This window comes from Thalassophryne amazonica, chromosome 5, assembly GCF_902500255.1.
Source record: "Thalassophryne amazonica chromosome 5, fThaAma1.1, whole genome shotgun sequence".
Lineage (NCBI taxonomy): Eukaryota > Metazoa > Chordata > Actinopteri > Batrachoidiformes > Batrachoididae > Thalassophryne > Thalassophryne amazonica.
Window position 1 is genome coordinate 57,451,903 of NC_047107.1, and position 27,403 is coordinate 57,479,305.

Genomic DNA, 27,403 nt, shown 5'->3' on the forward strand with positions numbered 1-27,403 from the left:
GGAGACAGCTTATGGTAAGAGAAATGAACATTCAATACACGAGCAACAGCTCTGGTTGACATTGCTGCTGTCAGCATGCCAATTGCACACTCCCTCACATCTTGCGACATCTGTGGCATTGTGCTGTGTGATAAAACTGCACCTTCCAGAGTGGCCTTTTATTGTAGACAGTCTAAGGCACACCTGTGCACTAATCATGGTGTCTAATCAGCATTTTGATATGGCACACCTGTGAGGTGGGATGAATTATCTCAGCAAAGGAGAAGTGCTCACTATCACAGATTTAGACTGGTTTGTGAACAATATTTGAGGGAAATGGTGATATTGTGTATGTGGAAAAAGTTTTAGATCTTTGAGTTCATCTCATACAAAATGGGAGCAAAACCAAAAGTGTTGCGTTTATATTTTTGTTGAGTATATCTACATTTTTATATGCTCTTACTCTTTACCATATGTATTAAATTCTAGTAAGTCCCTTTGGCTGGTCCCTTGTTTTCACTCAGGGTCGCTACAGCAGATCCAAGATGGATTTGCATATTGATGTGGCACAAGTTTTACGCCGGATGCCCTTCCTGTTTCACATGGAGAAATGTGTCAGGGGTGGGGTTTGAATCAGGAACCTTCCGCACTGAAACCAAGTGCACTAACCACTTGGCCACCACCCCTGCACCGTATGTATCTAAAAGAAATTTCTAAAAGAAATAATTCTGTTGCAGGTACTCCATATCCAGATGCATGTTGACCAGACTATTTAATTTACTGTCAGGACAGCAAAGATACAGGAAACAAGGACAGAAGGTGTAAAAGACACACAACACAGATGTCCCAGCTCTGCAATCAAACTAAGTACAACGCAAACTGCAATTTGTGGTGTATGGTAAATACTTAACCTCTCAGCAGGGTTTTCAAATGACAAATCACAGGCCACATATATGAGGAAAGCAGGTTCACTTGACCCTGCAATGCCACGTTTTATAGTTTATAAACACATGTCTACATGTACAATGCATGACAGAAAAACAAAACATAACACTGGTTAAGAATTTATAGATTTTTTTCTGTACCTTCTATAATAGCCTATTTACTAATTTGTAGATTAATATTTTTCATACATTTGATATTTCTTTTGATTGATTACTAACTTTTGTTTATTGCTCAAGCAGTCAGATTTGATCATGCCCTTTAACAGTCTACATATGTATTTCATCCAGTCTGTGTTTTGCATATTTAAGAGCCATCATGAAAAGATCCATGGAACCATAGGAAAGTGTACAGTCAATTATACAAGAATATGATACGTGGGACCATATAAACTTTCACTGAGGAAGAAGGCCTGAAATGACACCCAATATTTAACAATAATATTTAAGTGATGAAGGAGATAGAGGCATCAGATGGAAATGTGACATCATGCCCCTTTAAGAGAGTACTCCATCACCACAACTTGAAGGAGGAAGTTATTAATACAAAAGTGAGAAGGGATTTTGAATTAATGCCTTCCTCTTTGATTGGCAGCCTTCATGGTGATGGTGTTTAGATGTTAATAGGGTTAAATAGGGTTTTAAGAAATAGTTAGCATCATGTGTCATGCTTAGTTGTCACGTTACAGGGTAACATATGTCACATGCCATAAAATCCAATGTACGTCGACATTGTTTGACATTTACTTTGCAAACCAAGCATTCAACACAGTCAAAACTATTCAATTATTAATCCTATTATTTCAACCAAAAGCAAAATGAATGAATAAAATAAATAAACTGCTGCACAAAAGCACAAACATGGAAAAAAAGTATTTTTTCTTTGCAACAATATTTTCTGGAGTGTATAACTGATGTGATTATTAGTTAGCAAAATAAACATTACCAGCGATTTGCCAGTCCTGAGCCCTGACAAAGGCATAAGCCACAAAAATGTTTTTTCTTTTATGAAACATTTGCATTTGAGCCACCCCCCCCCCCCCCAAAAAAAAACCATATAAATAAAATTGTGCAACTTTAATTTTGTTTTAATGCATCATCACTGGCAAGTCAGAACCTCAGCAAAATTTTATGCATCACTTAACTACTGCTAGCAGGGTTAATTTAAGAACTACTGAAAATAATTTCAAAATGAGCAATTCCAAAGAAACAAAGGAACAGAAACATTGAATTTAACTTTAAAGCAAACTGCAAGATAGGGCATCTTACTCATGTTCATGAAATTTGATCCAATTTGATCTGTTCCAGGCTGGACTTTTCCAGGAACAGATACCATTACATTTTAGAGGGGATCTACATAACAAGATACAAAATCAGGAAGAGTTATTATTGTTTTGTTTTTGTTTTTTTTGTATTGCTAAATTTGGCCATTGGCAGCGGTAAACAACAATAGAAATACTCAGAATGGAAACAAAAGATACATTTACAGTATGTATCTTGGACTTGGACACAAGGAATGATGGATGAATGGGACAAACACACAGAGAAGCACACAGGGACTGGGGAATGTGAAAGGGAGCGGCTACACACACTCCATAGCAGTGGGTGTGGCTTTGAGGGAGGCCTCCTGCCAGTTTAGGACAGGCACAGGGATGCAGGTCTCACTGATGCTCTCCTGACAGCGACTGAACAGAGGAGGCCCGCTGTCAAGTAGGAGTTGAGCGTTGCTCTGCACTGTCTCCACTAGATGGTGGTGGAGAGGCAGAAGGGGCAGAGGCCAGGGGGTTTTGGACGTAGAGAGCCAGGTATGCAGACATGAGGACAGGAAGAAGAGGGAAAGAAGACAAGGAAGACACAAAAACATATGAAGCAACAGCACCTGAATGTGGGACAAAAAAGCACAGCTAAGCCCTTAGACAAGCCCACCTCTTACAGGGCATGCTAATGTGCCGCTCACACACTGAAATCTGTGAGCTATGAAATCTAAATTACATCCTGCATGTAAATGTAGGTATGACTGAATATTTCTTTGGTAAATAATGGATGAGCTTGCATACAAAGGGAAGGCTGCAACACTAGGGGATACTCTATTACCAGGCGACTCCCCCCAACACACACACACAAAACCAATCCCACATACACACAAAACAGCAGTAATATGACCACAGTTAAATGAATAAACTGCTGCACAAAAGCACAAACAGGGAAAAAAAATGTTTTTTTCCTTTGCAACAATATTTTCTGGAGTGTATAACTGATGGGATTATTGGTTAGCAAAATAAATTTAAAACGAAGTTTCAGTCTAAGGAATGCTTTCATTTGTGCCTATGTTTCTGAATCAAAGCGACAATTAGATGAACCATTTTATAATCATTATTATTTGTTAACAATGGATATTGAAAAAATTGGTATTCATCTGTCGCAGGCACTCACCCAGCAAAGCAGAGTTTCCATCTCCCAGGGGGAAGCGCTGGTAACGTGGCACATTGAAGGGAGGGAGGAGGTGAAACTTCCGCTCCAGAAGAGGTTCCAGGCGAGATGCTGAGGGATCAGCTGGGTGGAAAAGGTTATAGACCTGCTGGCAGGCAGGCCGCAGCTGGGCCACTAGGGGGAGCAATCAAACCAAAACACATGAGAGAGGAGAGAGAATCTTAAATGGAAAATTCTAAATCCTGAAGAGCATTCTTTTAATGGGTGAAAATGAGTACGTTTTACAATGCTTTAAGCATTAGAAATGTCAATCGGAAAAAACAAAATGCTTTATTTCTGCTGTATACCTGTTATTATGCTGAGGATAAGTCATGGCTCTGGGTAAAGGACATGTTGCACCAAAATCATAACAATATAGATTTTGGCTGTTAGTGACCATGTGATGATCCACTGGGATTACTTTGTGCACTTCCATGACCGGTTTCAAATTATACAGCATTCGCAACAAACAGCTATGGAGACTTCCGAAAACAAAGTACTTGTGTGTTTCCGACAGGTGACATAGCTATTAGAAGCATCCCAGCGCACGCTTCAATGAAATGTAGCTGCTAACGTTAAGAACTGAGGCACAAATTAATTCCAAAGTTTACATGAGTGTGATGTTGTGTTATGACGACTCGTTTTTAAGACACGACACTTTAGGTTCCAAAATTTGACAGACTCTGAAAAAGTTAAGAGTTTCGGGTGAAGTGTATCATCTCCTCTGTAAATCTGAGCCATCACTTTCAAATAAAAGCTCCAAAGCTTCATTATCAGACATAGCTGCATTCATTTCGTTCTGTCTGTCAACCATTGGGATGTTTCTGTTTTTCTAATATACACTCAACAAAAATATAAACGCAACACTTTTGGTTTTGCTCCCATTTTGTATGAGATGAACTCAAAGATCTAAAATGTTTTCCACATACACAATATCAGCATTTCCCTCAAATATTGTTCACAAACCAGTCTAAATTCGTGATAGTGAGCACTTCTCCTTTGCTGAGATAATCCATCCCACCTCACAGGTGTGCCATATCAAGATGCTGATTAGACACCATGATTAGTGCACAGGTGTGCCTTAGACTAGACCACAATAAAAGGCCACTCTGAAAGGTGCAGTTTTATCACACAGCACAATGCCACAGATGTCACAAGATTTGAGGGAGCGTGCAATTGGCATGCTGACAGCAGGAATGTCAACCAGAGCTGTTGCTCGTGTATTGAATGTTCATGTTGGAGAGGTGTTCTCTTCACGGATGAATCCCGGTTCACACTGTTCAGGGCAGATGGCAGACAGCGTGTGGGGCGTCGTGTGGGTGAGCGGTTTTCTGATGTCAATGTTGTGGATCGAGTGGCCCATGGTGGTGGTGAGGTTATGGTATGGGCAGGTGTCTGTTATGGATGAAGAACACAGGTGCATTTTATTGATGGCATTTTGAATGCACAGAGATACCGTGACAAGATCCTGAGGCCCACTGTTGTGCCATACATCCAAGAACATCACCTCATGTTGCAGCAGGATAATGCACGGCCCCATGTTGCAAGGATCTGTACACAATTCTTGGAAGCTGAAAATGTCCCAGTTCTTGCATGGCCGGCATACTCACCGGACATGTCACCCATTGAGCATGTTTAGGATGCTCTGGACCGGCGTATACGACAGCGTGTACCAGTTCCTGCCAATATCCAGCAACTTCGCACAGCCATTGAAGAGGAGTGGACCAACATTCCACAGGCCACAATTGACAACCTGATCAACTCTATGCGAAGGAGATGTGTTGCACTGCATGAGGCAATTGGTGGTCACACCAGATACTGACTGGTATCCCCCCCCAATAAAACAAAACTGCACCTTTCAGATTGGCCTTTTATTGTGGACAGTCTAAGGCACACCTGTGCACTAATCATGGTGTCTAATCAGCATCTTGATATGGCACACCTGTGAGGTGGGATGGATTATCTCAGCAAAGGAGAAGTGCTCACTATCACAGATTTAGACTGGTTTGTGAACAATATTTGAGGGAAATGGTGATATTGTGTATGTGGAAAAAGTTTTAGATCTTTGAGTTCATCTCATACAAAATGGGAGCAAAACCAAAAGTGCTGCGTTTATATTTTTGTTGAGTGTATGTCACATGCCGAGAAATGCCAAGAATTGCTGAGTGAGACGTTTTACGGAAATGCACCTGTTAACTCGCTCAGGGAGAGCAATACTTTAATGGTGTGTTGCTTAAATGGGATGTTAAAAAATGTGTGACATGTCCTTTAAGCAGTAAAGCATTTTGACACCCACTTTTACAGAGAAGAAACTGAATAATGTTTTTCACAATTGAAAGATATATCAAATGCAAACAATCTACAACTTACCATCCAGCATTGGAATGACAGTCTTTCTCAGGGCAAGCACCAAGCCCAGTGGAGAGCCAAACAGGAAAAAGTCTGATACCTCAAAGTCAAACTTTCCCAGGGAGCCTCCATCCAGCATAGTGCTGCTGCTGGACCTGCGAGAAGCTGCATCATTCCTCAAGACACTAGAATGCAAGCTGAAGGGATGGCACAAATTTATTTCAACATAAGGACCTACAACTAAATTACACTGACTGCCTGATATGAGGAAGTGATTTTATGTCCCTTGCAAGAATTACTGCTATCAACACACAACACATAGAGTACATACCTGGACAAAAAGGCCTGGTGTTGCTTTATGGTATCAACTTCATAAGTTGACGAGTCACTTCTCTTGCGTGAAAGTTGTTTCTTGGTGTCATCAGCTACACTAGCACGGGGGATGTCAATATTACTGCGGCTGAGGTGGCGGCTGCCCTCCAGCGTCGGGCAGGATGACCCCACTCCACTGTTGACAATGATGCCTGGAGACAGGAGGTCCTGATCCTCCAGGGAAAGTCAAACAACACGACAGATTGATAAGGAGATCTTTTAACACTGTTGTACAAAACTATAGTGATGTATATTTGGTGGAGAGAGTAAAAAAGAAGGGAAATTTATTTTCAGTATTTGTGGGGGGTACACAGTAGTCACCTTGTCCATCTGTCCACGACTGTTGTAAGCACAACACCTCCTAAACCAGTTTATGGATTTGAATTACAGTTCGCACAATGGTAGCACACCACATGAAGATGTGGGTGAAGGAAAATAATTCTGGTCTGTTGTCTTTGTGGGTGATAATTTGATTTTGTTGTATATTTGATGGATTACATAATATAGACCTCAGAAGTGCAACTCCTCCTGAATCTCTTTAAGGATTTCAATGAAACTTGTAACAATGGTAGCACACCATCTGAAGATGTGTATGAAGGAAAATCATTTTGGTTGGATGTCTTCAAGCAGAGATAATTATTTTCTTTTTGTTTTATATATACATCATATTTGTTAGTTTGAGACCTGTTGGGCTCTTCAATACAGAGATTTTGTTCATTCAAGTACTTAACGCGTTTCACCCCACTGGCAACAATTGTTGCCGAAGTGTATCACTGTCATTTTCTACTCAAAATAAAAAAATCTCAAAGGTACTAATGCAACTTTTTCTACTTATTAAAAAAAAAATGTGGGCATAAACAGGTTAATGTCAAAAGATTTACCACCACTGAGAAGTACTTGAAGCAGTACCTATGGCAGGGTGGGGGTATAATTTTGTGAGCTTGCTCTTAGATCTCTGATTTTATTTGTAAAGTGTACAACCCCAATTCTAATGAAGACAGAACACAATGATTTGCAAATCCTCTTCAACCTATATTCAATTGAATACACCACAAAGACAATATATTTAATGTTCAAACTGATAAACTTTATTGTTTTGTGCAAATATTTGCTCATTTTAAAATAGATGCCTGCAACACGTTTCAAAAAAATTGGGACAGTGGCAACAAAACACTAGGAAAGTTGATGAATTCTCAAAGAACACCTGTTTGGAACATTCCACAGGTGAACAAGTTAATTGGAAACAGGTGAATGTCATGACTGGGTAATAAAGGAGCATCCCCAAAAAGGCTCAGCCATTCACAAGCAAACATGGGGTGAGGATCACCACTGCGTGAAAAAAATAGTCCAACAGTTTAAGAACAATGTTTCTCAACATTCAATTGCAAGGAATTTAGGGATTCCATCATCTAGAGTCTATAATATAATCAGAAGATTCAGAGAATCTGGAGAACTTTCTACACGTAAGCGGCAAGGCCGAAAACCAGCATTGAATGCCCGTGACCTTCGATCCCTCACGCAGCACTGCACTGAAAACCGACATCATTCTGTAAAGGCTCTCACCGCGTGGGCTCAGGAACACTTCAGAAAACCAATGTCAGTTAACACAGTTTGTCGCTACATCTACAAGTGCAAGTTAAAACTCTACCATGCAAAGCAAAAGCCATACATCAACAACATCCAGAAACGCCGCCGACTTCTCTGGGCCCGAGCTCATTTGAAATGGACAGACGCAAAGTGGAAAAGTGTGCTGTGGTCTGATGAGTTCACATTTCAAATTGTTGTTGGAAAACATGGACGTCATTCCCTCCGGACAAAAGAGGACAAATACCATCCAGACTGTTACCAGTGCAAAGTTCAAAAGTCAGCATCTGTGATGGTATAGGGGTGTGTTAGTGCCCATGCCATGGGCAACTTACAAATCATTGTATTCTGTTTTTATTTACATTTTACACAACGTCCCAACTTCATTGGAATTGGTGTTGTACACAGTGATGCCGGTTACTTAGTAACGCGTTACTCTAATCTGACCACTTTTTTTAGTAACGAGTAATCTAACGCGTTAATCTTTCCAAATCAGTAATCAGATTAAAGTTACTTCTCCATGTCACTGTGCGTTACTATTATTTTTCATTGTGGGTCGATATCAGCATTAAACTTGGTCTGTGGGCAGGGGGTCGGGGTTCGACTGAACTGCCCACTTTCAGCTAGCTGTGAGCTTTTCATCCACGGTTTTTTGCAGCTGCTCGACTCGTCCTCACCTCTTAAAGCGAGGTGATCAGCACACCTGCACTGAGCTTTACAAAGACATTTTTATACTTTTTTCCCTCCTTTATTTAGAATTCTGAGCTGAGCCGCTCCGTATCGTCTCGTTAAAAACAGCTGAGACTCAACAACTAACACTATTTTCCACTCAAATGCACCTAAACTCTCTTTCTGAGGACCACATGATGTGAAAATGCAATAAAACTTTCTTACCTGTAAATCTGGTCCTGTTTTCTGCATAAATAAATGTTATCCATTCTTTGTGCTGAAACGCCAAAGCAGGGGCGAATCCAGATGGAATGGGGGCGTGGGGCAAGGATGTGCCCCCCTCCCCCACAACACCCCTAGATTAAAGGTCCAGTTTTTAAGCCGTTTTTTACTACAACTACTAATACTGCTTAAAATAATAATAATTTCGACAAGTAAAATGTTTAGAGAGAATTTAAATGTTAGAAAAATGTTAGAATTTAATAGTTACATTTATAAACAATGTAGGTTTGAAATTGCAAGTTTTACTGTTACAGTGCTGTCAACAGTTAAATATGAGGTCAAGAAAGAGGTCTTTATTTTACTTTTTATAAAACAAGTATTTATTTTCATTGAAGTCAAGAAAGGGTGACTATAAAGTGAGTTTTGGCAAAACAGGTATCATTGTCATGTTGATGTGGGTTGTTGTCGGCAGCTGGGGAAAGTAACTAAAAAAGTAACCAGTAATCTAACTTAGTTACTTTTACAATTGAGTAATCAGTAAAGTAACTAAGTTACTTTTTCAAGGAGTAATCAGTAATTGGATTACTTTTTCAAAGTAACTGTGGCAACACTGGTTGTACATTCGGCAGCTCAAGGAGCTTTCAAAGTTTTGTTAGAAATTTGCATAACCTTGGAACTTGTTAGATTTTTGAAAGAATTATGTTTTCAGTTCTGAGGGAAAAAAGTTACAAAGCCTTTGTGGTGATTTTTCACAATATAGTGAAAAACTTTGTGGCATACATATTTACTCCATATTTTACCTCTTACCTGTACACTCACAACACTTCCCCTGCGGCTACTGTTCTGGCTTTCATTGACTGGCTGGTTGCTACTGCAGAGTGCATCAAACCCTAAAATTCCTCCAACACAGTCTCCTATGAGGCATACCTACAAAGGTCAAAGGTTAAAAACAATAACACCATAATGTAATTCATGAAAAAAGTCCTAAAATGTCCATCATACATCAATAATTTGATATTTGGGTAACAACACAAACATATTAACAAGCTTTTACAAAGCTTAATTCCAGAAATGGAAATAAATATATTCAATTCAATTCAATTTTATTTATACAGCACATTTAAACACAGCTGCAGCTGACCAAAGTGCTTCACAATAATAGCAATACAATAACTGTAAAATATTAAGAAAAGGTAAGGAATAACAAATTTAAAAATACAAATATATGAGTGTAATAATATACACTACCAGTCAAACGTGTCCACATTTTTGACTAGTACTGTATCTCATAATAAATTTGTTCAATTACTTTGGCATGCATTTTTAAACCACCCTGATATGAATAATAAAATGCTATCAATATATCACACTGTTTCATACACAGTTCACTCAATAAAGTACAATGCTCAACTGCAATACTATGTTTACACACAACCTGACAATTTGTGGCACATAACCAGAACAAGAAAAAAAAGAAATTCATAAACTGGTAAAGGTAAGATGGGCTTCACCTTTTGCAACACTACATATATTTATAGCAGAATAAATACAGTGGTCCCTCGCTATAACGCGGTTCACCTTTCGCGGCCTCGCAGTTTCGCAGATTTTTTTAGTCCAATTTTGCATGCTTTTTTTGGTGGGTTTTTTACAGCGCATTGTGTTCTGCGTCCTCATCAAGCAGGCCGGTCGTGGCACCGCGAAGGGAGAGCATGCGCATTGTGTTCTGCGTGTCTGTTTCTAAGAATCTTCTCACCCAGAAGAAAAAAGAGCGCCAACATCTACCCATAACTGTGTTCTTCACTCGGAAAAAAACACCTGGACCGAGGCGTGACTCAGTGGAAAAAGGCGCGACAGTGGCGCGGCGCCAGGACGAAGAGGAGCGATCAGAGGAACTGTGAAATACTGGTCAGTCACTATTAATAATTTCTTATATGTCCAACCTCGTAGGTTGATCGTTAAAATTAAATTTGTTAGTTCTAAAATCCATCATAATTATTTATAGGAAAACGTTCTATTTTTATTTCTCAAACAAATGTTTGGGCCTGAAAACAGGTTGGTCTTATTTTTCTACTAAGGTTTGAACTTTGACAGTGTTTACACACGAGAGAAAAGAGAGAAAATGTTAATGCCTCTTTGAGAAAAGTGTATAAAGTGTGTAGTGAGGGGTTTTACAGCCTTAAAACGTCTATAATAATTGTAAAAATAACGCTGACTACTTCACAGATTTCGCCTATTGCGGGCTATTTTTAGAACGTAACTCCTGCGATAAACGAGGGACCACTGTATACAACTACATATAATCTTTCAGTTTTTGCACCAAAGGCAAGCCCATATTTCCTTCCTGTACATCAATAAGGAGTATGTAATATTTCATTGCAGAACCACTTTTTCCTTTCACAGAGCTGTGAAAATATACTCAACAAAAATATAAACGCAACACTTTTGGTTTTGCTCCCATTTTGTATGAGATGAACTCAAAGATCTAAAACTTTTTCCACATACACAATATCACCATTTCCCTCAAATATTGTTCACAAACCAGTCTAAATCTGTGATAGTGAGCACTTCTCCTTTGCTGAGATAATTCATCCCACCTCACAGGTGTGCCATATCAAAATGCTGATTAGACACCATGATTAGTGCACAGGTGTGCCTTAGACTGCCCACAATAAAAGGCCACTCTGAAAGGTGCAGTTTTGTTTTATTGGGGGGGAGATACCAGTCAGTATCTGGTGTGACCACCATATGCCTCATGCAGTGCAACACATCTCCTTCGCATCATCCGTGAAGAGAACACCTCTCCAACGTGCCAAACACCAGCGAATGTGAGCATTTGCCCACTCAAGTCGGTTACGACGACGAACTGGAGTCAGGTCGAGACCCCAATGAGGACCACGAGCATGCAGATGAGCTTCCCTGAGACGGTTTCTGACAGTTTGTGCAGAAATTCTTTGGTTATGCAAACCGATTGTTTCAGCAGCTGTCCGAGTGGCTGGTCTCAGACGATCTTGGAGGTGAACATGCTGGATGTGGAGGTCCTGGGCTGGTGTGGTTACACGTGGTCTGCGGTTGTGAGGCTGGTTGGATGTACTGCCAAATTCTCTGAAACGCCTTTGGAGATGGCTCATGGTAGAGAAATGAACATTCAATACACGAGCAACAGCTCTGGTTGACATTCCTGCTGTCAGCATGCCAATTGCACGCTCCCTCAAATCTTGCGACATCTGTGGCATTGTGCTGTGTGATAAAACTGCAGCTTTCAGAGTGGCCTTTTATTGTGGGCAGTCTAAGGCACACCTGTGCACTAATCATGGTGTCTAATCACCATCTTGGTATGGCACACCTGTGACGTGGGAAGGATTATCTTAGCAAAGAAGAAGTGCTCACTATCACAGATTTAGACTGGTTTGTGAACAATATTTGAGGGAAATGGTGATATTGTGTATGTGGAAAAAGTTTTAGATCTTTGAGTTCATCTCATACAAAATGGGAGCAAAACCAAAAGTGTTGCGTTTATATTTTTGTTGAGTGTATATTTGCACCCCTCCGAATCACGTGTGCTTGCATGAGCCAACCTTGAACCTTTGTGCGCAATGCGTGAATTTTTTCATGCCTGTCGATTGCGTCATTTGCTTGTAAGCAGCCTTTGTGTGAGGGTGGGTGTAGTCTCTCGTCGTTTTTTCTTTGCAAGGAAATGGCGGAATGACTGGAGCAGCGCGACTGCATCAAATTTTGCCAGAAACTGGGCGACAGCCAGGTGGAAACCATTCAGATTATTCAGACGGCTTTCGGTGACGATGCTATGGGCAACACACAGATTAAGGAGCGGTACAACCGGTTTAAAACGGCCGCACAACGGTGGAGAGCGAGCCATGCTCAACATGCTGAAATGACCAGATCATTCCAAAGTGAACGCTGTGGTGATGTGGGACAGTCGTGTGACTATCCGAGAAATTGCAGAAGAGGTGGACATCAGCACTTTTTCGGCACATTCCACTGTGACAGAAGATTTTGCCATGAAAAGAGTTGCAGCAAAATTCATGCCGATGGCTTGGGCACAAAGCTGATGGCGGAACAAAACCACCACCGTGTTGAAGCCTCACAGGACATGTGAGGCTTAAAAAGCCATCACTTGACCCAGCTATCTTAGCTAATTATAGGCCAATCTCCAACCTTCCTTTTCTCTCAAAAATTCTTGAAAGGGTAGTTGTAAAACAGCTAACTGATCATCTGCAGAGGAATGGTCTATTTGAAGAGTTTCAGTCAGGTTTTAGAATTCATCATAGTACAGAAACAGCATTAGTGAAGGTTACAAATGATCTTCTTATGGCCTCGGACAGTGGACTCATCTCTGTGCTTGTTCTGTTAGACCTCAGTGCTGCTTTTGATACTGTTGACCATAAAATTTTATTACAGAGATTAGAGCATGCCATAGGTATTAAAGGCACTGCGCTGCGGTGGTTTGAATCATATTTGTCTAATAGATTACAATTTGTTCATGTAAATGGGGAATCTTCTTCACAGACTAAAGTTAATTATGGAGTTCCACAAGGTTCTGTGCTAGGACCAATTTTATTCACTTTATATATGCTTCCCTTAGGCAGTATTATTAGACGGTATTGCTTAAATTTTCATTGTTACGCAGATGATACCCAGCTTTATCTATCCATGAAGCCAGAGGACACACACCAATTAGCTAAACTGCAGGATTGTCTTACAGACATAAAGACATGGATGACCTCTAATTTCCTGCTTTTAAACTCAGATAAAACTGAAGTTATTGTACTTGGCCCCACAAATCTTAGAAACATGGTGTCTAACCAGATCCTTACTCTGGATGGCATTACCCTGACCTCTAGTAATACTGTGAGAAATCTTGGAGTCATTTTTGATCAGGATATGTCATTCAAAGCGCATATTAAACAAATATGTAGGACTGCTTTTTTGCATTTACGCAATATCTCTAAAATCAGAAAGGTCTTGTCTCAGAGTGATGCTGAAAAACTAATTCATGCATTTATTTCCTCTAGGCTGGACTATTGTAATTCATTATTATCAGGTTGACCTAAAAGTTCCCTAAAAAGCCTTCAGTTAATTCAAAATGCTGCAGCTAGAGTGCTGACGGGGACTAGAAGGAGAGAGCATATCTCACCCATATTGGCCTCTCTTCATTGGCTTCCTGTTAATTCTAGAATAGAATTTAAAATTCTTCTTCTTACTTATAAGGTTTTGAATAATCAGGTCCCATCTTATCTTAGGGACCTCGTAGTACCATACCACCCCAATAGAGCGCTTCGCTCTCAGACTGCAGGCTTACTTGTAGTTCCTAGGGTTTGTAAGAGTAGAATGGGAGACAGAGCCTTCAGCTTTCAGGCTCCTCTCCTGTGGAACCAGCTCCCAATTCAGATCAGGGAGACAGACACCCTCTCTACTTTTAAGATTAGGCTTAAAACTTTCCTTTTTGCTAAAGCTTATAGTTAGGGCTGGATCAGGTGACCCTGAACCATCCCTTAGTTATGCTGCTATAGACGTAGACTGCTGGGGGGTTCCCATGATGCACTGTTTCTTTCTCTTTTTGCTCTGTATGCACCACTCTGCATTTAATCATTAGTGATCGATCTCTGCTCCCCTCCACAGCATATCTTTTTCCTGGTTCTCTCCCTCAGCCCCAACCAGTCCCAGCAGAAGACTGCCCCTCCCTGAGCCTGGTTCTGCTGGAGGTTTCTTCCTGTTAAAAGGGAGCTTTTCCTTCCCACTGTAGCCAAGTGCTTGCTCACAGGGGGTCGTTTTGACCGTTGGGATTTTACATCATTATTGTATGGCCTTGCCTTACAATATAAAGCGCCTTGGGGCAACTGTTTGTTGTGATTTGGCGCTATATAAAAAAAAAATTGATTGAAAATTGATTGATTGATGTTGTGACATGCTGACCTCCTCCACAATTTCTCGGATAGTCACACGAATGAAAAGCCACCAAAAGCCGTCTGAATCTTCCAAATGGTGGAAGAGGTGGGCATGTCACAACATGTCCTGTGAGACTTCAACACGGTGGCGCTTTGGTTTCCACCTGGCTGTCGCCCAGTTTCTGGCAAAATTTGATGCAGTTGCACTGCTCCAGTCGTTCCGCCATTTCCTTGCAAAGAAAAAAAGACGAGAGACTACACCCATCCTCACACAAAGGCTGCTTACAAGCAAATGATACAATCGACAGGCGTGAAAAAATTCACGCATGCGCATGAAGGTTCAAGGTTGGCTCATGCAAGCACACATGATTCAAATCCATCAGGTTTTTGAAAAAATACGAGGTCTGTCCAAAAAGTATCGTACCTTTTAATTTTTTTCAAAAACTATATGGATTTGAATCACGTGTGATTACATCAGCCAAGCTTGAACCTTCATGCGCATGCGTGAGTTTTTCCACGCCTGTCGGTTACGTCATTCGCCTGTGGGCAGGCTTTGAGTGAGCAGTGGTCCACCCCTCCCATCGGATTTCTTTTGTCTGAGAACTTGCTGAGAGACTGCCGCTTTGCTCCATGAAATTTTTTTCAGAAACTGTTAGAGACAGGCAGTTGGGAACCATTCGATAGATTCAGTTGGATATCGGTGAAGATTCTGTCGGCGTCACGCGGATTCTGGACTGTTAAAACTTTTTAAAGACGGCCCACAGCGGCGGAGGGTGCGCGGCGCGCCGAGTGGCCATTCGACAGGCTGGATCGACCAGATCATTTCTAAACTGAATGCTGTGTTGATCCGGGACATCATGTGACTACCACAGAAATGGCAACAGAGCTGGACATAGCACTTTTGCGGCACATTCCACTGTTACAGGAGATTTTGTAATGAAAGACGTGCGGAGGATTTCGTGCGTCGGCACGAAGCAGCTCAGGACGAGCAGCAAAAAAACACCTCCGTCTTGGAAGTCTCACAGGACATGTTGGGGCATGTCCAGCTGTTACACAATTTCTCGGATACTCACTCGACTGAAAGTCATCGAAAGCCGTCTCAATCTTCTGAATGGTTTCCAACACGGAGGTGTTTTTTTTTTGCCTGCCCACAGACGAATGACGCAACCGACAGGCGTGGAAAAACTCACGCACGCGTACAAAGGTTAAAGCTTGGCTTATGCAATCACACGTGATTCAAATCCATATAGTTTTTGAAAAAAATAAAAAGGTCCGTTACTTTTTGGACAGACCTCGTAAAAAGGTCGGATACTTTTCTAACAGACCTCGTATTTAATAAAAATGGGGATTAGTTCGCAGGATTACAATTTTAATGCATTTTATGATATTATCTGTATATATTTTTTTTCTCTGAAACGACAGCGACATGACGTCTCCTAACCGAGCAAAATATTGATGAAGTACCCGGATGTTAATGCATTTTCAATGGAGATTCGCAACTGAACACACTCAGAAAAATGCTCGCAAAATACGTGTTAAAATGCCATTTTGACCTGGATATCAAGCCAGTAAAATTAAATTACATTAAATTATGTCAGGAAAGTATTAAACTTACTCTGACACACACATTCCCAAATATTAGTGTTGAAAGTTACACGGATCTGCACTGTTCAAGCTGCTGAGCTGAGGCGTCCTGCTGCAGCTGCTGTGTTCAACGCAGCGCGGCTCCTAAAACCATTACATTTATATATATTATATTTTTACACAATTATCCTTTATTGACCGAGTTTCATTCATGAAGTCAGTGGTGTGGGTGTGACTGTGAGCGGCACAGCGCGGGTCATTATAATCTCATTATTTTAAGGTGCAAATAAAAAAAAAAAAACAGTCTTGTCGAACATTTTTAATCACTAACGGCAAGTATTTTAACTAGACATTGGTCTAGCAGTGGAAAATATCAACTAGACATAAGTGAAGAGTTAATGGTCCGTGTCATCGGGCGACACAGGTACGGCAGGAAACTTACAGCTGTTTATCATCCAAATATCACGGACAAAGTGACAAGAAGAACCAAAACCACTTACTTATGGAAGGAAATATTGTCTCCCTTGTTCCTCCGTTTGTGGCTTTGCCAACATGCGCAGCTTTCCGGCATATTCCACCTGTTTCTTGAACTTCTATGCACGCAAATCACTAACTTGCCCGGAATTAAAATGGCGATCACGCCTCCTTACTGACAGTATTTACTTAATGGTTTTCATTATGCTTTTGCTCTTATTTTAAAAGTTCAATAAGTGGACTGATATGTTAAACATGGTGCGAATGCTATGTGAAAGACTATATTGTTCTGCAAGCCACTTTTAATTACAAATTCATCTGCACACCGCCTGAGTTTTCATTATCCTTCATTTCTTTGGCATTTTTTGTCGAACATTTAGCAGGTGAACACTGGATGTGTTTAAAACAATACTGTGGGTGGTCTTAATTCATAATGTGAAGTAAAACAGACCATGCCATGTAAAAGAAAGTTTTACTTTTGCTTAATAAACTGTACTATGTGGTCAAGACTATTTATATTTAGTTTCTTTTGTCTGTATTAGCATATTTGATATTGGAGTAATCCAGAAAGTAATCAAATTACATTACTTTAATATCATGGTACTTGGATTACGTTACTGACTACATTTTTCAACAGGTAACTAGTAACTGTATCGGAATACGTTTTTAAAGTAACCCTCCCAACCCTGGCTATTACTATAATTACCTACTCTGTGGAGTACTTCTACATGCCTGCAAAGAAATAAAATAAAAAGATGGTTATATTTTCACTGATCATAATACAAATAGGCAAGCTTCATGTTGTTTGTACAGATAGCAAATGATAGCAACAGGACTACATAACTTTTGCAAAATATAATTGCATTTTTGTGGTTTTGGAACCATCTGAAAATAACCTGGAATACCAAGAACATACATGTCATCACATGACAAGATCAGACTAGGTGGCAGCATAAATAGGCCTCCTACAGAGTCTAAGGTTCCAAACTTGAGACAATTGTGATTTAAAACAGTCATAATCTGTTTTTAAGTGTTTTTGTGAAGGAAAGTATCAATTTTAGCCTGCAAAAATGTATAGCAAAATTTAAAATTTTGTTTTTTTTACCTTTATGGCACTGAAAATGACCTTAATAGTAACAATTGACATTAGCATCCACCCACATCTTCTTTGTCTTGGGATGATTGAATGATCCAGCAGAGATGCTGAGCATTAAAAAGATAATGAAAAAAAAAAAAAAAAAAAAATCTAGACTAGTTTCCCATGTTTGGCTGGTGTACTATGATGAGAATCCAAACCCTTAATTTCATTTAACTTGAATCATTCAGATGTGTAGTTGCGCCAATGCTTTGATCATTGTCTTACTTCTAAGGGTAATCAAGGTGCACTTTGGCAAATTTCGTAAGAGGCTCAATTGTATTCTGTATAATCAGTGGTTTTCGTCTCACGGTTACTATGATAGTGTAAATCAATCAATTTTTTTTTATATAGCGCCAAATCACAACAAACAGTTGCCCCAAGGCGCCTTATATTGTAAGGCAAGGCCATACAATAATTATGTAAAACCCCAACGGTCAAAACGACCCCCTGTGAGCAAGCACTTGGCTACAGTGGGAAGGAAAAACTCCCTTTTAACAGGAAGAAACCTCCAGCAGAACCAGGCTCAGGGAGGGGCAGTCTTCTGCTGGGACTGGTTGGGGCTGAGGGAGAGAACCAGGAAAAAGACATGCTGTGGAGGGGAGCAGAGATCGATCACTAATGATTAAATGCAGAGTGGTGCATACAGAGCAAAAAGAGAAAGAAACACTCAGTGCATCATGGGAACCCCCCAGCAGTCTACGTCTATAGCAGCATAACTAAGGGATGGTTCAGGGTCACCTGATCCAGCCCTAACTATAAGCTTTAGCAAAAAGGAAAGTTTTAAGCCTAATCTTAAAAGTAGAGAGGGTGTCTGTCTCCCTGATCTGAATTGGGAACTGGTTCCACAGGAGAGGAGCCTGAAAGCTGAAGGCTCTGCCTCCCATTCTACTCTTACAAACCCTAGGAACTACAAGTAAGCCTGCAGTCTGAGAGCGAAGCGCTCTATTGGGGTGATATGGTACTACGAGGTCCCTAAGATAAGATGGGACCTGATTATTCAAAACCTTATAAGTAAGAAGAAGAATTTTAAATTCTATTCTAGAATTAACAGGAAGCCAATGAAGAGAGGCCAATATGGGTGAGATATGCTCTCTCCTTCTAGTCCCCGTTAGTACTCTAACTGCAGCATTTTGAATTAACTGAAGGCTTTTTAGGGAACTTTTAGGACAACCTGATAATAATGAATTACAATAGTCCAGCCTAGAGGAAATAAATGCATGAATTAGTTTTTCAGCATCACTCTGAGACAAGACCTTTCTAATTTTAGAGATATTGCGTAAATGCAAAAAAGCAGTCCTACATATTTGTTTAATATGCGCTTTGAATGACATATCCTGATCAAAAATGACTCCAAGATTTCTCACAGTATTACTAGAGGTCAGGGTAATGCCATCCAGAGTAAGGATCTGGTTAGACACCATGTTTCTAAGATTTGTGGGGCCAAGTACAATAATTGAGAGTTGAGAGTGCCAGTTTGCATCTCACTGTCACAAATGACAGTGATTGAGGCACTTTTGATTGAGATATAATGCAAAATGTACATAAAATGGGCTTTTCAATAATAAATTCAAAAGTCCACAAAATCCACAACCCAGATCAGATCCAGATCAAACTTTGTCAAGTGATAGTTGGTGCCAGTCTGCACCTCACTTTCAAATATGAGAATGATTGGGGCACGTTTGTTTAAAATATAATGTAAAATATACATTAAATGGGGTTTTCAATTTTAAATTTAAATGGACACAAAATCTGTAATCTGGATCAGATCCAGATGATATGTTGTCAGGCGATAAAGGATACCGTCCTACATAACACTTTCAAATATGAAAGAAATCTGATCTTTTTTTCATATAGTTACAAATTTTTGAATATTCGTTCAATGTTAAAAGACAGAGGTTTTTCCCATTTTCCAAGATTTTTCCTGACTTTGCCCTTTGACGTTGAAAATTGAATCACTTCTTGCCTATCAGGATATGAATCTTCACTAAAAAATTCATAACGATATATGAAAAACTGTGGGGTTCAGGCTGTTCATAAACAGACAGACAAACAAACAGGGGCGATAACATAACCTATTCCAACTTTGATGGCGGAGGGAATAAGTAAGACAATGTATCTGACAAAGAATTTCATGTCAGCATTTGATTTTCTATCATCAGTGCTATGTGCACATTTTTGTGTGCACTCCTAAATAGTAAGTTAACTAATATTGTTAGACAAGAGACTAACCTGGCCAGAAAAGGATGCACCTTCCAGAGACTTGATGAAATCTGTGTACACCTGGTTGGCTCTAAAAATGACCGTCCCCACAGCTTCCTGGTACTGTGGGGAAGAGGTGGCAAGGAGTGGCAGAGCTGCCAGGGGGATGTGGTCCTGGCTGCTTGACAAACAGCCTTCATCATAACTGTATGGATTCAGGCTGTTGGTGAAGACACAAATTTGCAAAGTTAAACCATGAGACAAATAAATAAAGCCCAATAAAAACAGTGGCACTGAACTCGGACACATAGGGTGTGCAGTAAGTGCACTCTGAGTGTCGGTCGCAAAACTGGAAAAATGAGGAAGGTAGAAGGAGGCAGGTTATTCAAGGTAAATTTTGTCAAATCTTGGGCACATGGGGTGTACTGCCAGTACATTCTGAGTGCTGGTCCCAAGTTCAGATAAATAAGTAGTGTTTCATCAGGAAGGGCATCCGGCGTGAAAAAGCCACAATAATGCGATTATAAATCAATTTTCCATACTGGAGAGGTCAAGGCCCAGGTTAACAAAGACTGCTGCTGTTTCCCAACAGGGTGCCGTCAAAAACTGAGCTCCTGCAGGACGAAGAAGGAGAGCAAGAGAATGTGTCTGGAGGCAGTGGGAGAGGAGGACAGTTAAAAGGTTGGAAGTGAGAGTCAAAACTTTGAATGTTGGTAGTGTGACTGGTAAAGGGAGAGAATTTTGTGTGCACAAGAAACAAAGTGGAAGGGAAGTAAGAGTACTGGAAGTGGCATCAAGTTGTTGTATCGTGGTGTGGGTGGAGGGAGAAATGGTACTGGAGTAATTTATAAAAAGAGAAATGGTACTGGGGTCATTTTAAAAAAGAGTCTATTGAGAATGGGCTGGAGGTTAAGTGAATGTCTGACAGGGAGATGAGTATTAAAATTGAGCTGAAAATTGAAGAGGTGATGATGAATGTCATCAGTGCATATGGCAAATGGTAGCACGGTGGCTTAAGCCTGGTTCACACGGCAAGATAATTAGGCCGATATCGGACCCGATCTTACCCTTCCAACAATCTTAATGATGCCCCGACAATCCTGATGATGCTAAAGATAATCTTATCAGATATTCCTGCCGTGTGTGGTGTGTTAAGAGCACTCTAATCTGCTCGGAAGGACGTCTGGGGCGCTCCGATCGTAAATCAGGGATATTCAACATGTTGGCTTGTCTTGGCCCAATATTACAGCGTGTGGTGTCTTCTGACCACAAATGAGCACACAGCCTGCTGAATGTGACATGCAGCCAATCAGAAAGCGAGGTGACGAACGCACAAAGTGGAAAATAAAATCAAAGCAGCTGTTCTGACTTACCAGAAAGTCCGGTGGTCGTGCTGTCTCCACTCCTTTAAAGAACACCTCTTCTTTTTCTTTTTGTATCGTTTTTTCCCCCCTCTTTTAAATAGTCCACAAACTATCTCTGTCTGTTTATTCTGAAGTCACGTTTAATCTTGAGAGATTTTGCGAGATTTCCTGTCTGACCTGGGAATGTTTGTGTGTGAAATCTGTTCGTGTGTGCTGTGTTGACTTCACCGTGTGGCCGAACACCACACACTGTACGACCAAACCTATTAAATCTATGATTTTTTTTTTTTTATCTCCACGTGTGTGGTCTCTGAGGTTTTGGAAACCTACAGATAATTTTAAAATCCTACCGTGTGAACCAGGCATTAGGGGTTCTGTTGCCTCACAGCAAGAAGGTCATGGGATTGATTCTCACCTGTGGCCTTTCTGTGTGGAGTTTGCATGCTCTCCCTGTGTTTGCGTGGGTTTCCGCCGAGTGTTCTGGTTTCCTCCCACATTTAAAGACATGCAGGTCAGATGAATTGGAAACTTTATAAATTGTCCAGGTCTTCCCTTGCAAAAGAGATCTTGATCTCAATGGGACTAACTTGGTTAAATTAAATAATAATAATAATAAAAAAAATTAAATATGCTCCACAGGTAGGTTGTAAGATGAAGGAGAAAGAAGATTTGTGAGAAGTTAGATGAGGTGGTGAAGAGTGTGCTCAAGCATGAAACAGTGGTGATTGAAGCAAATTTCAATGGGTATGTTGGTGAAGAGAACAGATGATGAGGAAGTAATGGGTAGATATCATATGAAGGAGAAGAATGTAGTAGGGCAGACAGTAGTTTGCGAAAAGGATGGAATGGCTGTTGTGAATACTTACTTTAAGAAAAAGGAGGAGCACAGGGTGACATATGAGAGTGGGGAGAGTGTACCTAGACAGCATCTGATGGTGGTTTGTAGGATGACTTCAGAGGTGAAGAAGAGGAAGAGAGTGAGAGCTCAACAAAAGACCAGATGGTCGAAGCTGAAGGAGGAAGACAGTTATGTGAAATTCTGGGAGGTGGTGAGACAAGCAGTGGGTGGAAGTGAATTGATTTTGGACAGCTGGAAAAGTACTGCAGATGTGATGAGGGAGGCAACTAAAAAGTTGATGAGTGTGACATCTGGACAGTGGAAGGAAGACAAGGAGACTTGCTGGTGGAATGAAAATGTTCAGGAAAGTATAAGGAGAAAGAGGTTGGTGAAAATGGAAGAAGTTCCGATCCACCAGGACTCTTCCTAGAGCTGGCCGCCCATCTAAATGGAGCAATCAGGGAAGAAGGGCCTTAGTCAGGGAGGTGACCAAGAACCTGATGGTCACTCTGTCAGAGCTCCAGCATTCCTCTGTGGAGAGAGGAGAACCTTCCAGAAGGACAACCATCTCTGCAGCAATCCACCAATCAGGCCTGTATGATAGAGTGGCCAGACGGAAGCCATTTCTTAGTAAAAGGGACATGGAGTTTGCCAGAAGGCACCTGAAGGACTCTCAGATCATGAGAAACAAAATTCTCTGGTCTGATGAGACAAAGATTGAACTTTTAGCATGAAGGTGTCATGCTTGGAGGAAACCAGGCACCATCCCTACAGTGAAGCATGTTGGTGGGAGTATTATGCTGTGGGGACACTTGAGTGTGTCTGTAACTGGGAATCTCCTCAAGGTATCATGAAGAAATACAGATATGTGAAGATTCTGAAAGAAATCCTCAAGCAGTCAGCAGGAAAATTGCACTAAAAAATAACTAATTGTATGACCTTAATTCAATTATGAGCAGGATTTCCATCTAATAAATATATGTAGCCCCAACTTAAATAAAGCACATCTATGCTCAGAATTTAATTAAATTTAGCTGGGATTCAAGGAGATGGTTCCTCTCTGAGAACCATCACCTTATCATGGTGGAGAGGTTTGTGCGCACCTATGAACCTGAAAGCTGTGTTGTCTGGAGCCTTCGTGCTCCTGATAGGGTCTCCCATGGAAAATTGGTCTCAGGCGAGGGGCCAGACTAAGAATGGTTCACATGGAAAAACGAAGAAAAGGAAACATGATCCGGCTGTGTCCGTCTGGAGCCAGGCCTGGACGGAAGGCCTGTCAGGAAACGCCTGGTGGCCAGGCTTGCCACGGAGCCTGGCAAGGCACAGCCTGAAAAGGCAATGTAAACTTTGCATCTCCACCCTGTGAGCTCACCACCCGCAGGGGGAACCACTGGGGTCTGGTGTGCTGTCCAATGGGTGGTAGTGAAAGTCAAGGGTCTCAACGGACCAGATCCTGGCAGCAGAGACTAGCTCTAGGGGTGTGGAATAGAGGATGACATTTTTCGGGAATTCCCGTGGGTCACGTGATTCCTGCAGGATTCCCGCGGGATGGGAGTCAAAATTTTATCAATCATGTGATTGGGATGGGACGGGAATAAAAATGAACAGGAGCGGGCAGGAGCGGGAATGCCAAAAATAGATGATGATTTTCATCTATTTAAGATGATGATTTTCATCTCCTCGTTCACACCGGGCGTGATCAGACGCCACAAATTCACGGGGGTCGTGTGGCGACGGACGCGCCTCCTTCACCCGGTGTGCCGCTCTGCTTTTGCTGCGAAAATTCACCCCGGTGCGTCATCAAATAGGAGGAGCTTCCATTCCGCTTGCCAGCACTGGTTATCAGTTAAGTTAACATGACGGATGTTGATCACACGGAGCCAATTGTTGTGGAAAGCTCATTCTCAGTATCATTATTTGCTTCAGGAGCTGTGTCTGGATGACGACCGCTTTCAGCGGTCCTTCCACCTCTGCAGGACCCAGTTTGAGGACCAACTGTCCTGGTCACGCGCGCGCATGTAAACAATAATAATAATAAAAAAAAGAAACTCTGCTGCCTGCTGTGATACTGCAGCTTTTCTTCCTCCCAAAACTCTGTCATAATTGTGTTTATAAACCAGTCACCATTTGTTTTAATATACATCTCTGTAGTTAATTAATAAAATATTCTCCACAGACGAACTCGCTCGCGTGCGCACATACAAAAAAACTCCGCTGCTTGCTGCTCCTCGCTCTTTCCCAAAAAACTCTGTCATAATTGTGTTTAGAAACCAGTCACCATTTGTTTTATCTTACATCTGTGTAGTTAATTAATAAAATATTCTCCATAGACGAACTCGCTCGCGGGCGCACGTAAAGAAAAACTCCACTGCTTGCTGTTCCTCGCTCTTTCCCAAAAAACTCTGTCATAATTGTGTTTAGAAACCAGTCACCATTTGTTTTATTATACAGCTGTGTAGTTAATTAATAAAATATTGTCCATAGACGAGTCACTCGCGCGCGCGTAAAAAAAAAAAAGAAAGGAAAAAAAAAAAAAAAAAACTCCGCTCCCCCTGCTGTGGTGCTGCTGCTCGCTCCAAAAACTCTCTCATAATTGTGAAATAAAGGACTATAGGACTATAGGAGACACTATGGTGTCTCATCTGAGACCTCTGCAATCAATTTTACAAACAATACGTTATTCTGTGCTTGAAATCTGACTGGTTTTCTGACGCTCAAGAAAACAAGAAGAAAAAAAAAAAGCACAGAAGCTGTTGCCACGGATGAAAAAAAAAACAGACTTCTGGGAATTTCTGGAAGACTTACATCCCTGTTAAATACTTGGACTCAACTATCCAAAGTAATGTTGAGTGTTCAGGCAGGGTGGAGTGGGTGGAGAAAGATGACAGGAGTAATTTGTGATAAAGCAATATCTCTGCAAGAGTAAAGGGGAAAGTCTACAAGACAGTAATGAGACCAGCTATGTTGTACAGCTTAGAGATGGTGGCATGAACTAAAAGACAGGAAGCAGAGCTAGAGGTGGAGAGAGCTACAAATGTTGTGATCTTTTTACTGGGACTGATAAGGACAGACAGCATTAGGAATGAAGATACCAGAGAGACAGAACAGGTAGGACAGTTTGGAGACAAAGTCAGAGAGAGATGGTTTAGACATGTATAGGTGAGGGACCCAGGATATATAGGGAGAAGGATACAGAAAGTGGTGCCACCAGGCAGGAGGAGAAGAGGAAGGCCTAAGAGGAGGTTTGTGGATGTGCTGAGGAAGGACATACAGGGGGTTGGTGTGACAGAGGAAGATACAGAGGACAGGTTGAGATGAAAACAATTGATCTGCTGTGGTGACCTCTCACAGCAGCAAGAAGAAGAAGAAGAAAAAGAAGAAGAAGAAAGACAATGGAGCTGAAGTTGAAGTTGGGAGCGTGGTGGCCAACTGATGAATGACTAAGGCCCTTCTCCCCAATCGCTTAGTTTAAATGGGCGTCCAGGCCTAGGAGGCATCCTGGTGGATCTGAACTTCTTCCATTTATGGATGATGAGGCCACTGTGCTCATTAGGTCCTTCAAAGCAGCAAACATGTTTCTATACTCTTCCTCAGATTTGTGCCTCAAGACAATCCTGCCTTGGCGGTCTACAGACAATTCCTTTGATTTCATGTTTGGTTTGTGCACTGGCATGCACTGTCAACTGTGGGACCTTATATGTAGACAGGTGTGTGCCTTTTAAATTCATGTCCAACCAACTGAATTTAGCCCAGCTGGACTCCAATTAAGCTGTAGAAACATCTCAAGGATGATCAGTGGAAACAGGAGGCACCTGAGCTCAATTTGGCACTTCATGGCAAAGGCCGTGCATACTTATGGACATGTGATTTCTTTTTTTTTTTAATTTTTAATAAATTTTCAAAAATCTAAAAAAAACAAAAAACTTTTTTCATATTGTCTTTATGGGGTATTGTGTGTAGAAGTTTGAGTGGGGAAAAAAGCATCCATTTTGGAATAAGGCGGTAACATAACAAAACGTGGAAAAAGTGAAGTACTGTGAATACAATCTAGATGCACTGTAATGTAGTCATAATCCGGTTGTTAAGTGTGACGTAACGCATCATGTGATTTTCAACTTCTGGCTCCAAACAAAAAGGCGCACTGTCATTAACATTGAGAACTGCACTGAGATGATCTGATCAGGCTGCACTTACACCGCTGCACACGGACAACAGCATTAACATCGCAACATAAAACTCTTTGTATATTGTGCCTAAAACTCTCCTGGATATATTAACTGGGTTTTTAGACGTTGTTACTGCGTTTGTTTTATGTAAAAATGTCAGACGCTCAGGTTGTTTCTCCATTATTTTCAATGGGAGTTGCTGCAGGCTGCGATCGCTTCCTGTTCATGTCGTTCGGGGAGAAAGTGAAGTTTGCAGTTTAATGTCCTGTTTATTGTAATAAATAATTTTTTATTAACAGACATGTATATTTTACCTGTGCATAATAAAATATGTAAAGTAAAAGAAAAAAAGTTTTATTAAGTGTTCTGACCATAGAACCAGATGAATGCGGTTAACGGAGGTGGAGGCGGAGAAGGGAGGGACGGAGGTTTGCGCACACTGTAAACAAACTAAACTTAAACTGTAAATCCTTAAAAGGATCAAACAGACGTAACTTTAATTGTAAACTTGGAGGTCTTTGGACCTGGAAACAGATTTATCACGTGATGCGTTACGTCAGCGCTTAACAACCGGATACATATATGGCTCCTCATAACACAAGATGCTACTGAGACACTTCAAAGAGGAGTGCAGAGAGTGAAATGACTAATGGATAGATCACTCTCCACTGTGAAAAGTGTGAATGGAGCCAAAGTGGAGCCAGTAAGAGGAACCTTACATCATTATCAACAATGTTAACAGTAGTAATGCTGTCCATGCTTTAAAAAGTGTCCCCTTACTTGGATACCAGGGAGAAAGCTTCAGCACAGATGGCAGGGCAGGGTACCAAGCGGATGGCAATGCGTCCGAGAGCAGCAGGGTAGTGAACACGCATCACTGTGTCAAAAGCCGTACTGATTGTGTTGACATCAGCTTGCTTGCTATTCTGGTCCCCTCCGCCTGTGTCCAGGATGTTGCCTCCATGCAGAACCAAAATCAGCACATGGATTTTTGAAGGCTGCAAACACTGCTGGGATGAGCTCTCCTGAGAAAATTAATGAACAGACAGGATGGGTCGATTATTAACTTAAAATCATCAATGAAAGCTGTATAATTTGGTCATGAAAGGGCCATGAGGTCAAGCATGCTGAGTGGGTTAAAACAAAAAGGCA

At 41.1% G+C, this 27,403-nt stretch overlaps 1 protein-coding gene across 1 annotated transcript in view; it reads right to left on the reverse strand.

Moving 5' to 3' along the window:
* Window positions 1-27,403, reverse strand: part of LOC117510579 (membrane-associated phosphatidylinositol transfer protein 2-like) — a 280,300-nt gene that overhangs the window by 27,116 nt on the left and 225,781 nt on the right. Inside the window, 7 exon segments of the mRNA XM_034170354.1 lie at window positions 2,511-2,663; window positions 3,354-3,524; window positions 5,760-5,935; window positions 6,070-6,284; window positions 9,393-9,512; window positions 19,914-20,103; window positions 27,032-27,276. Coding sequence (XP_034026245.1) covers window positions 2,511-2,663; window positions 3,354-3,524; window positions 5,760-5,935; window positions 6,070-6,284; window positions 9,393-9,512; window positions 19,914-20,103; window positions 27,032-27,276 — 1,270 coding nt within the window.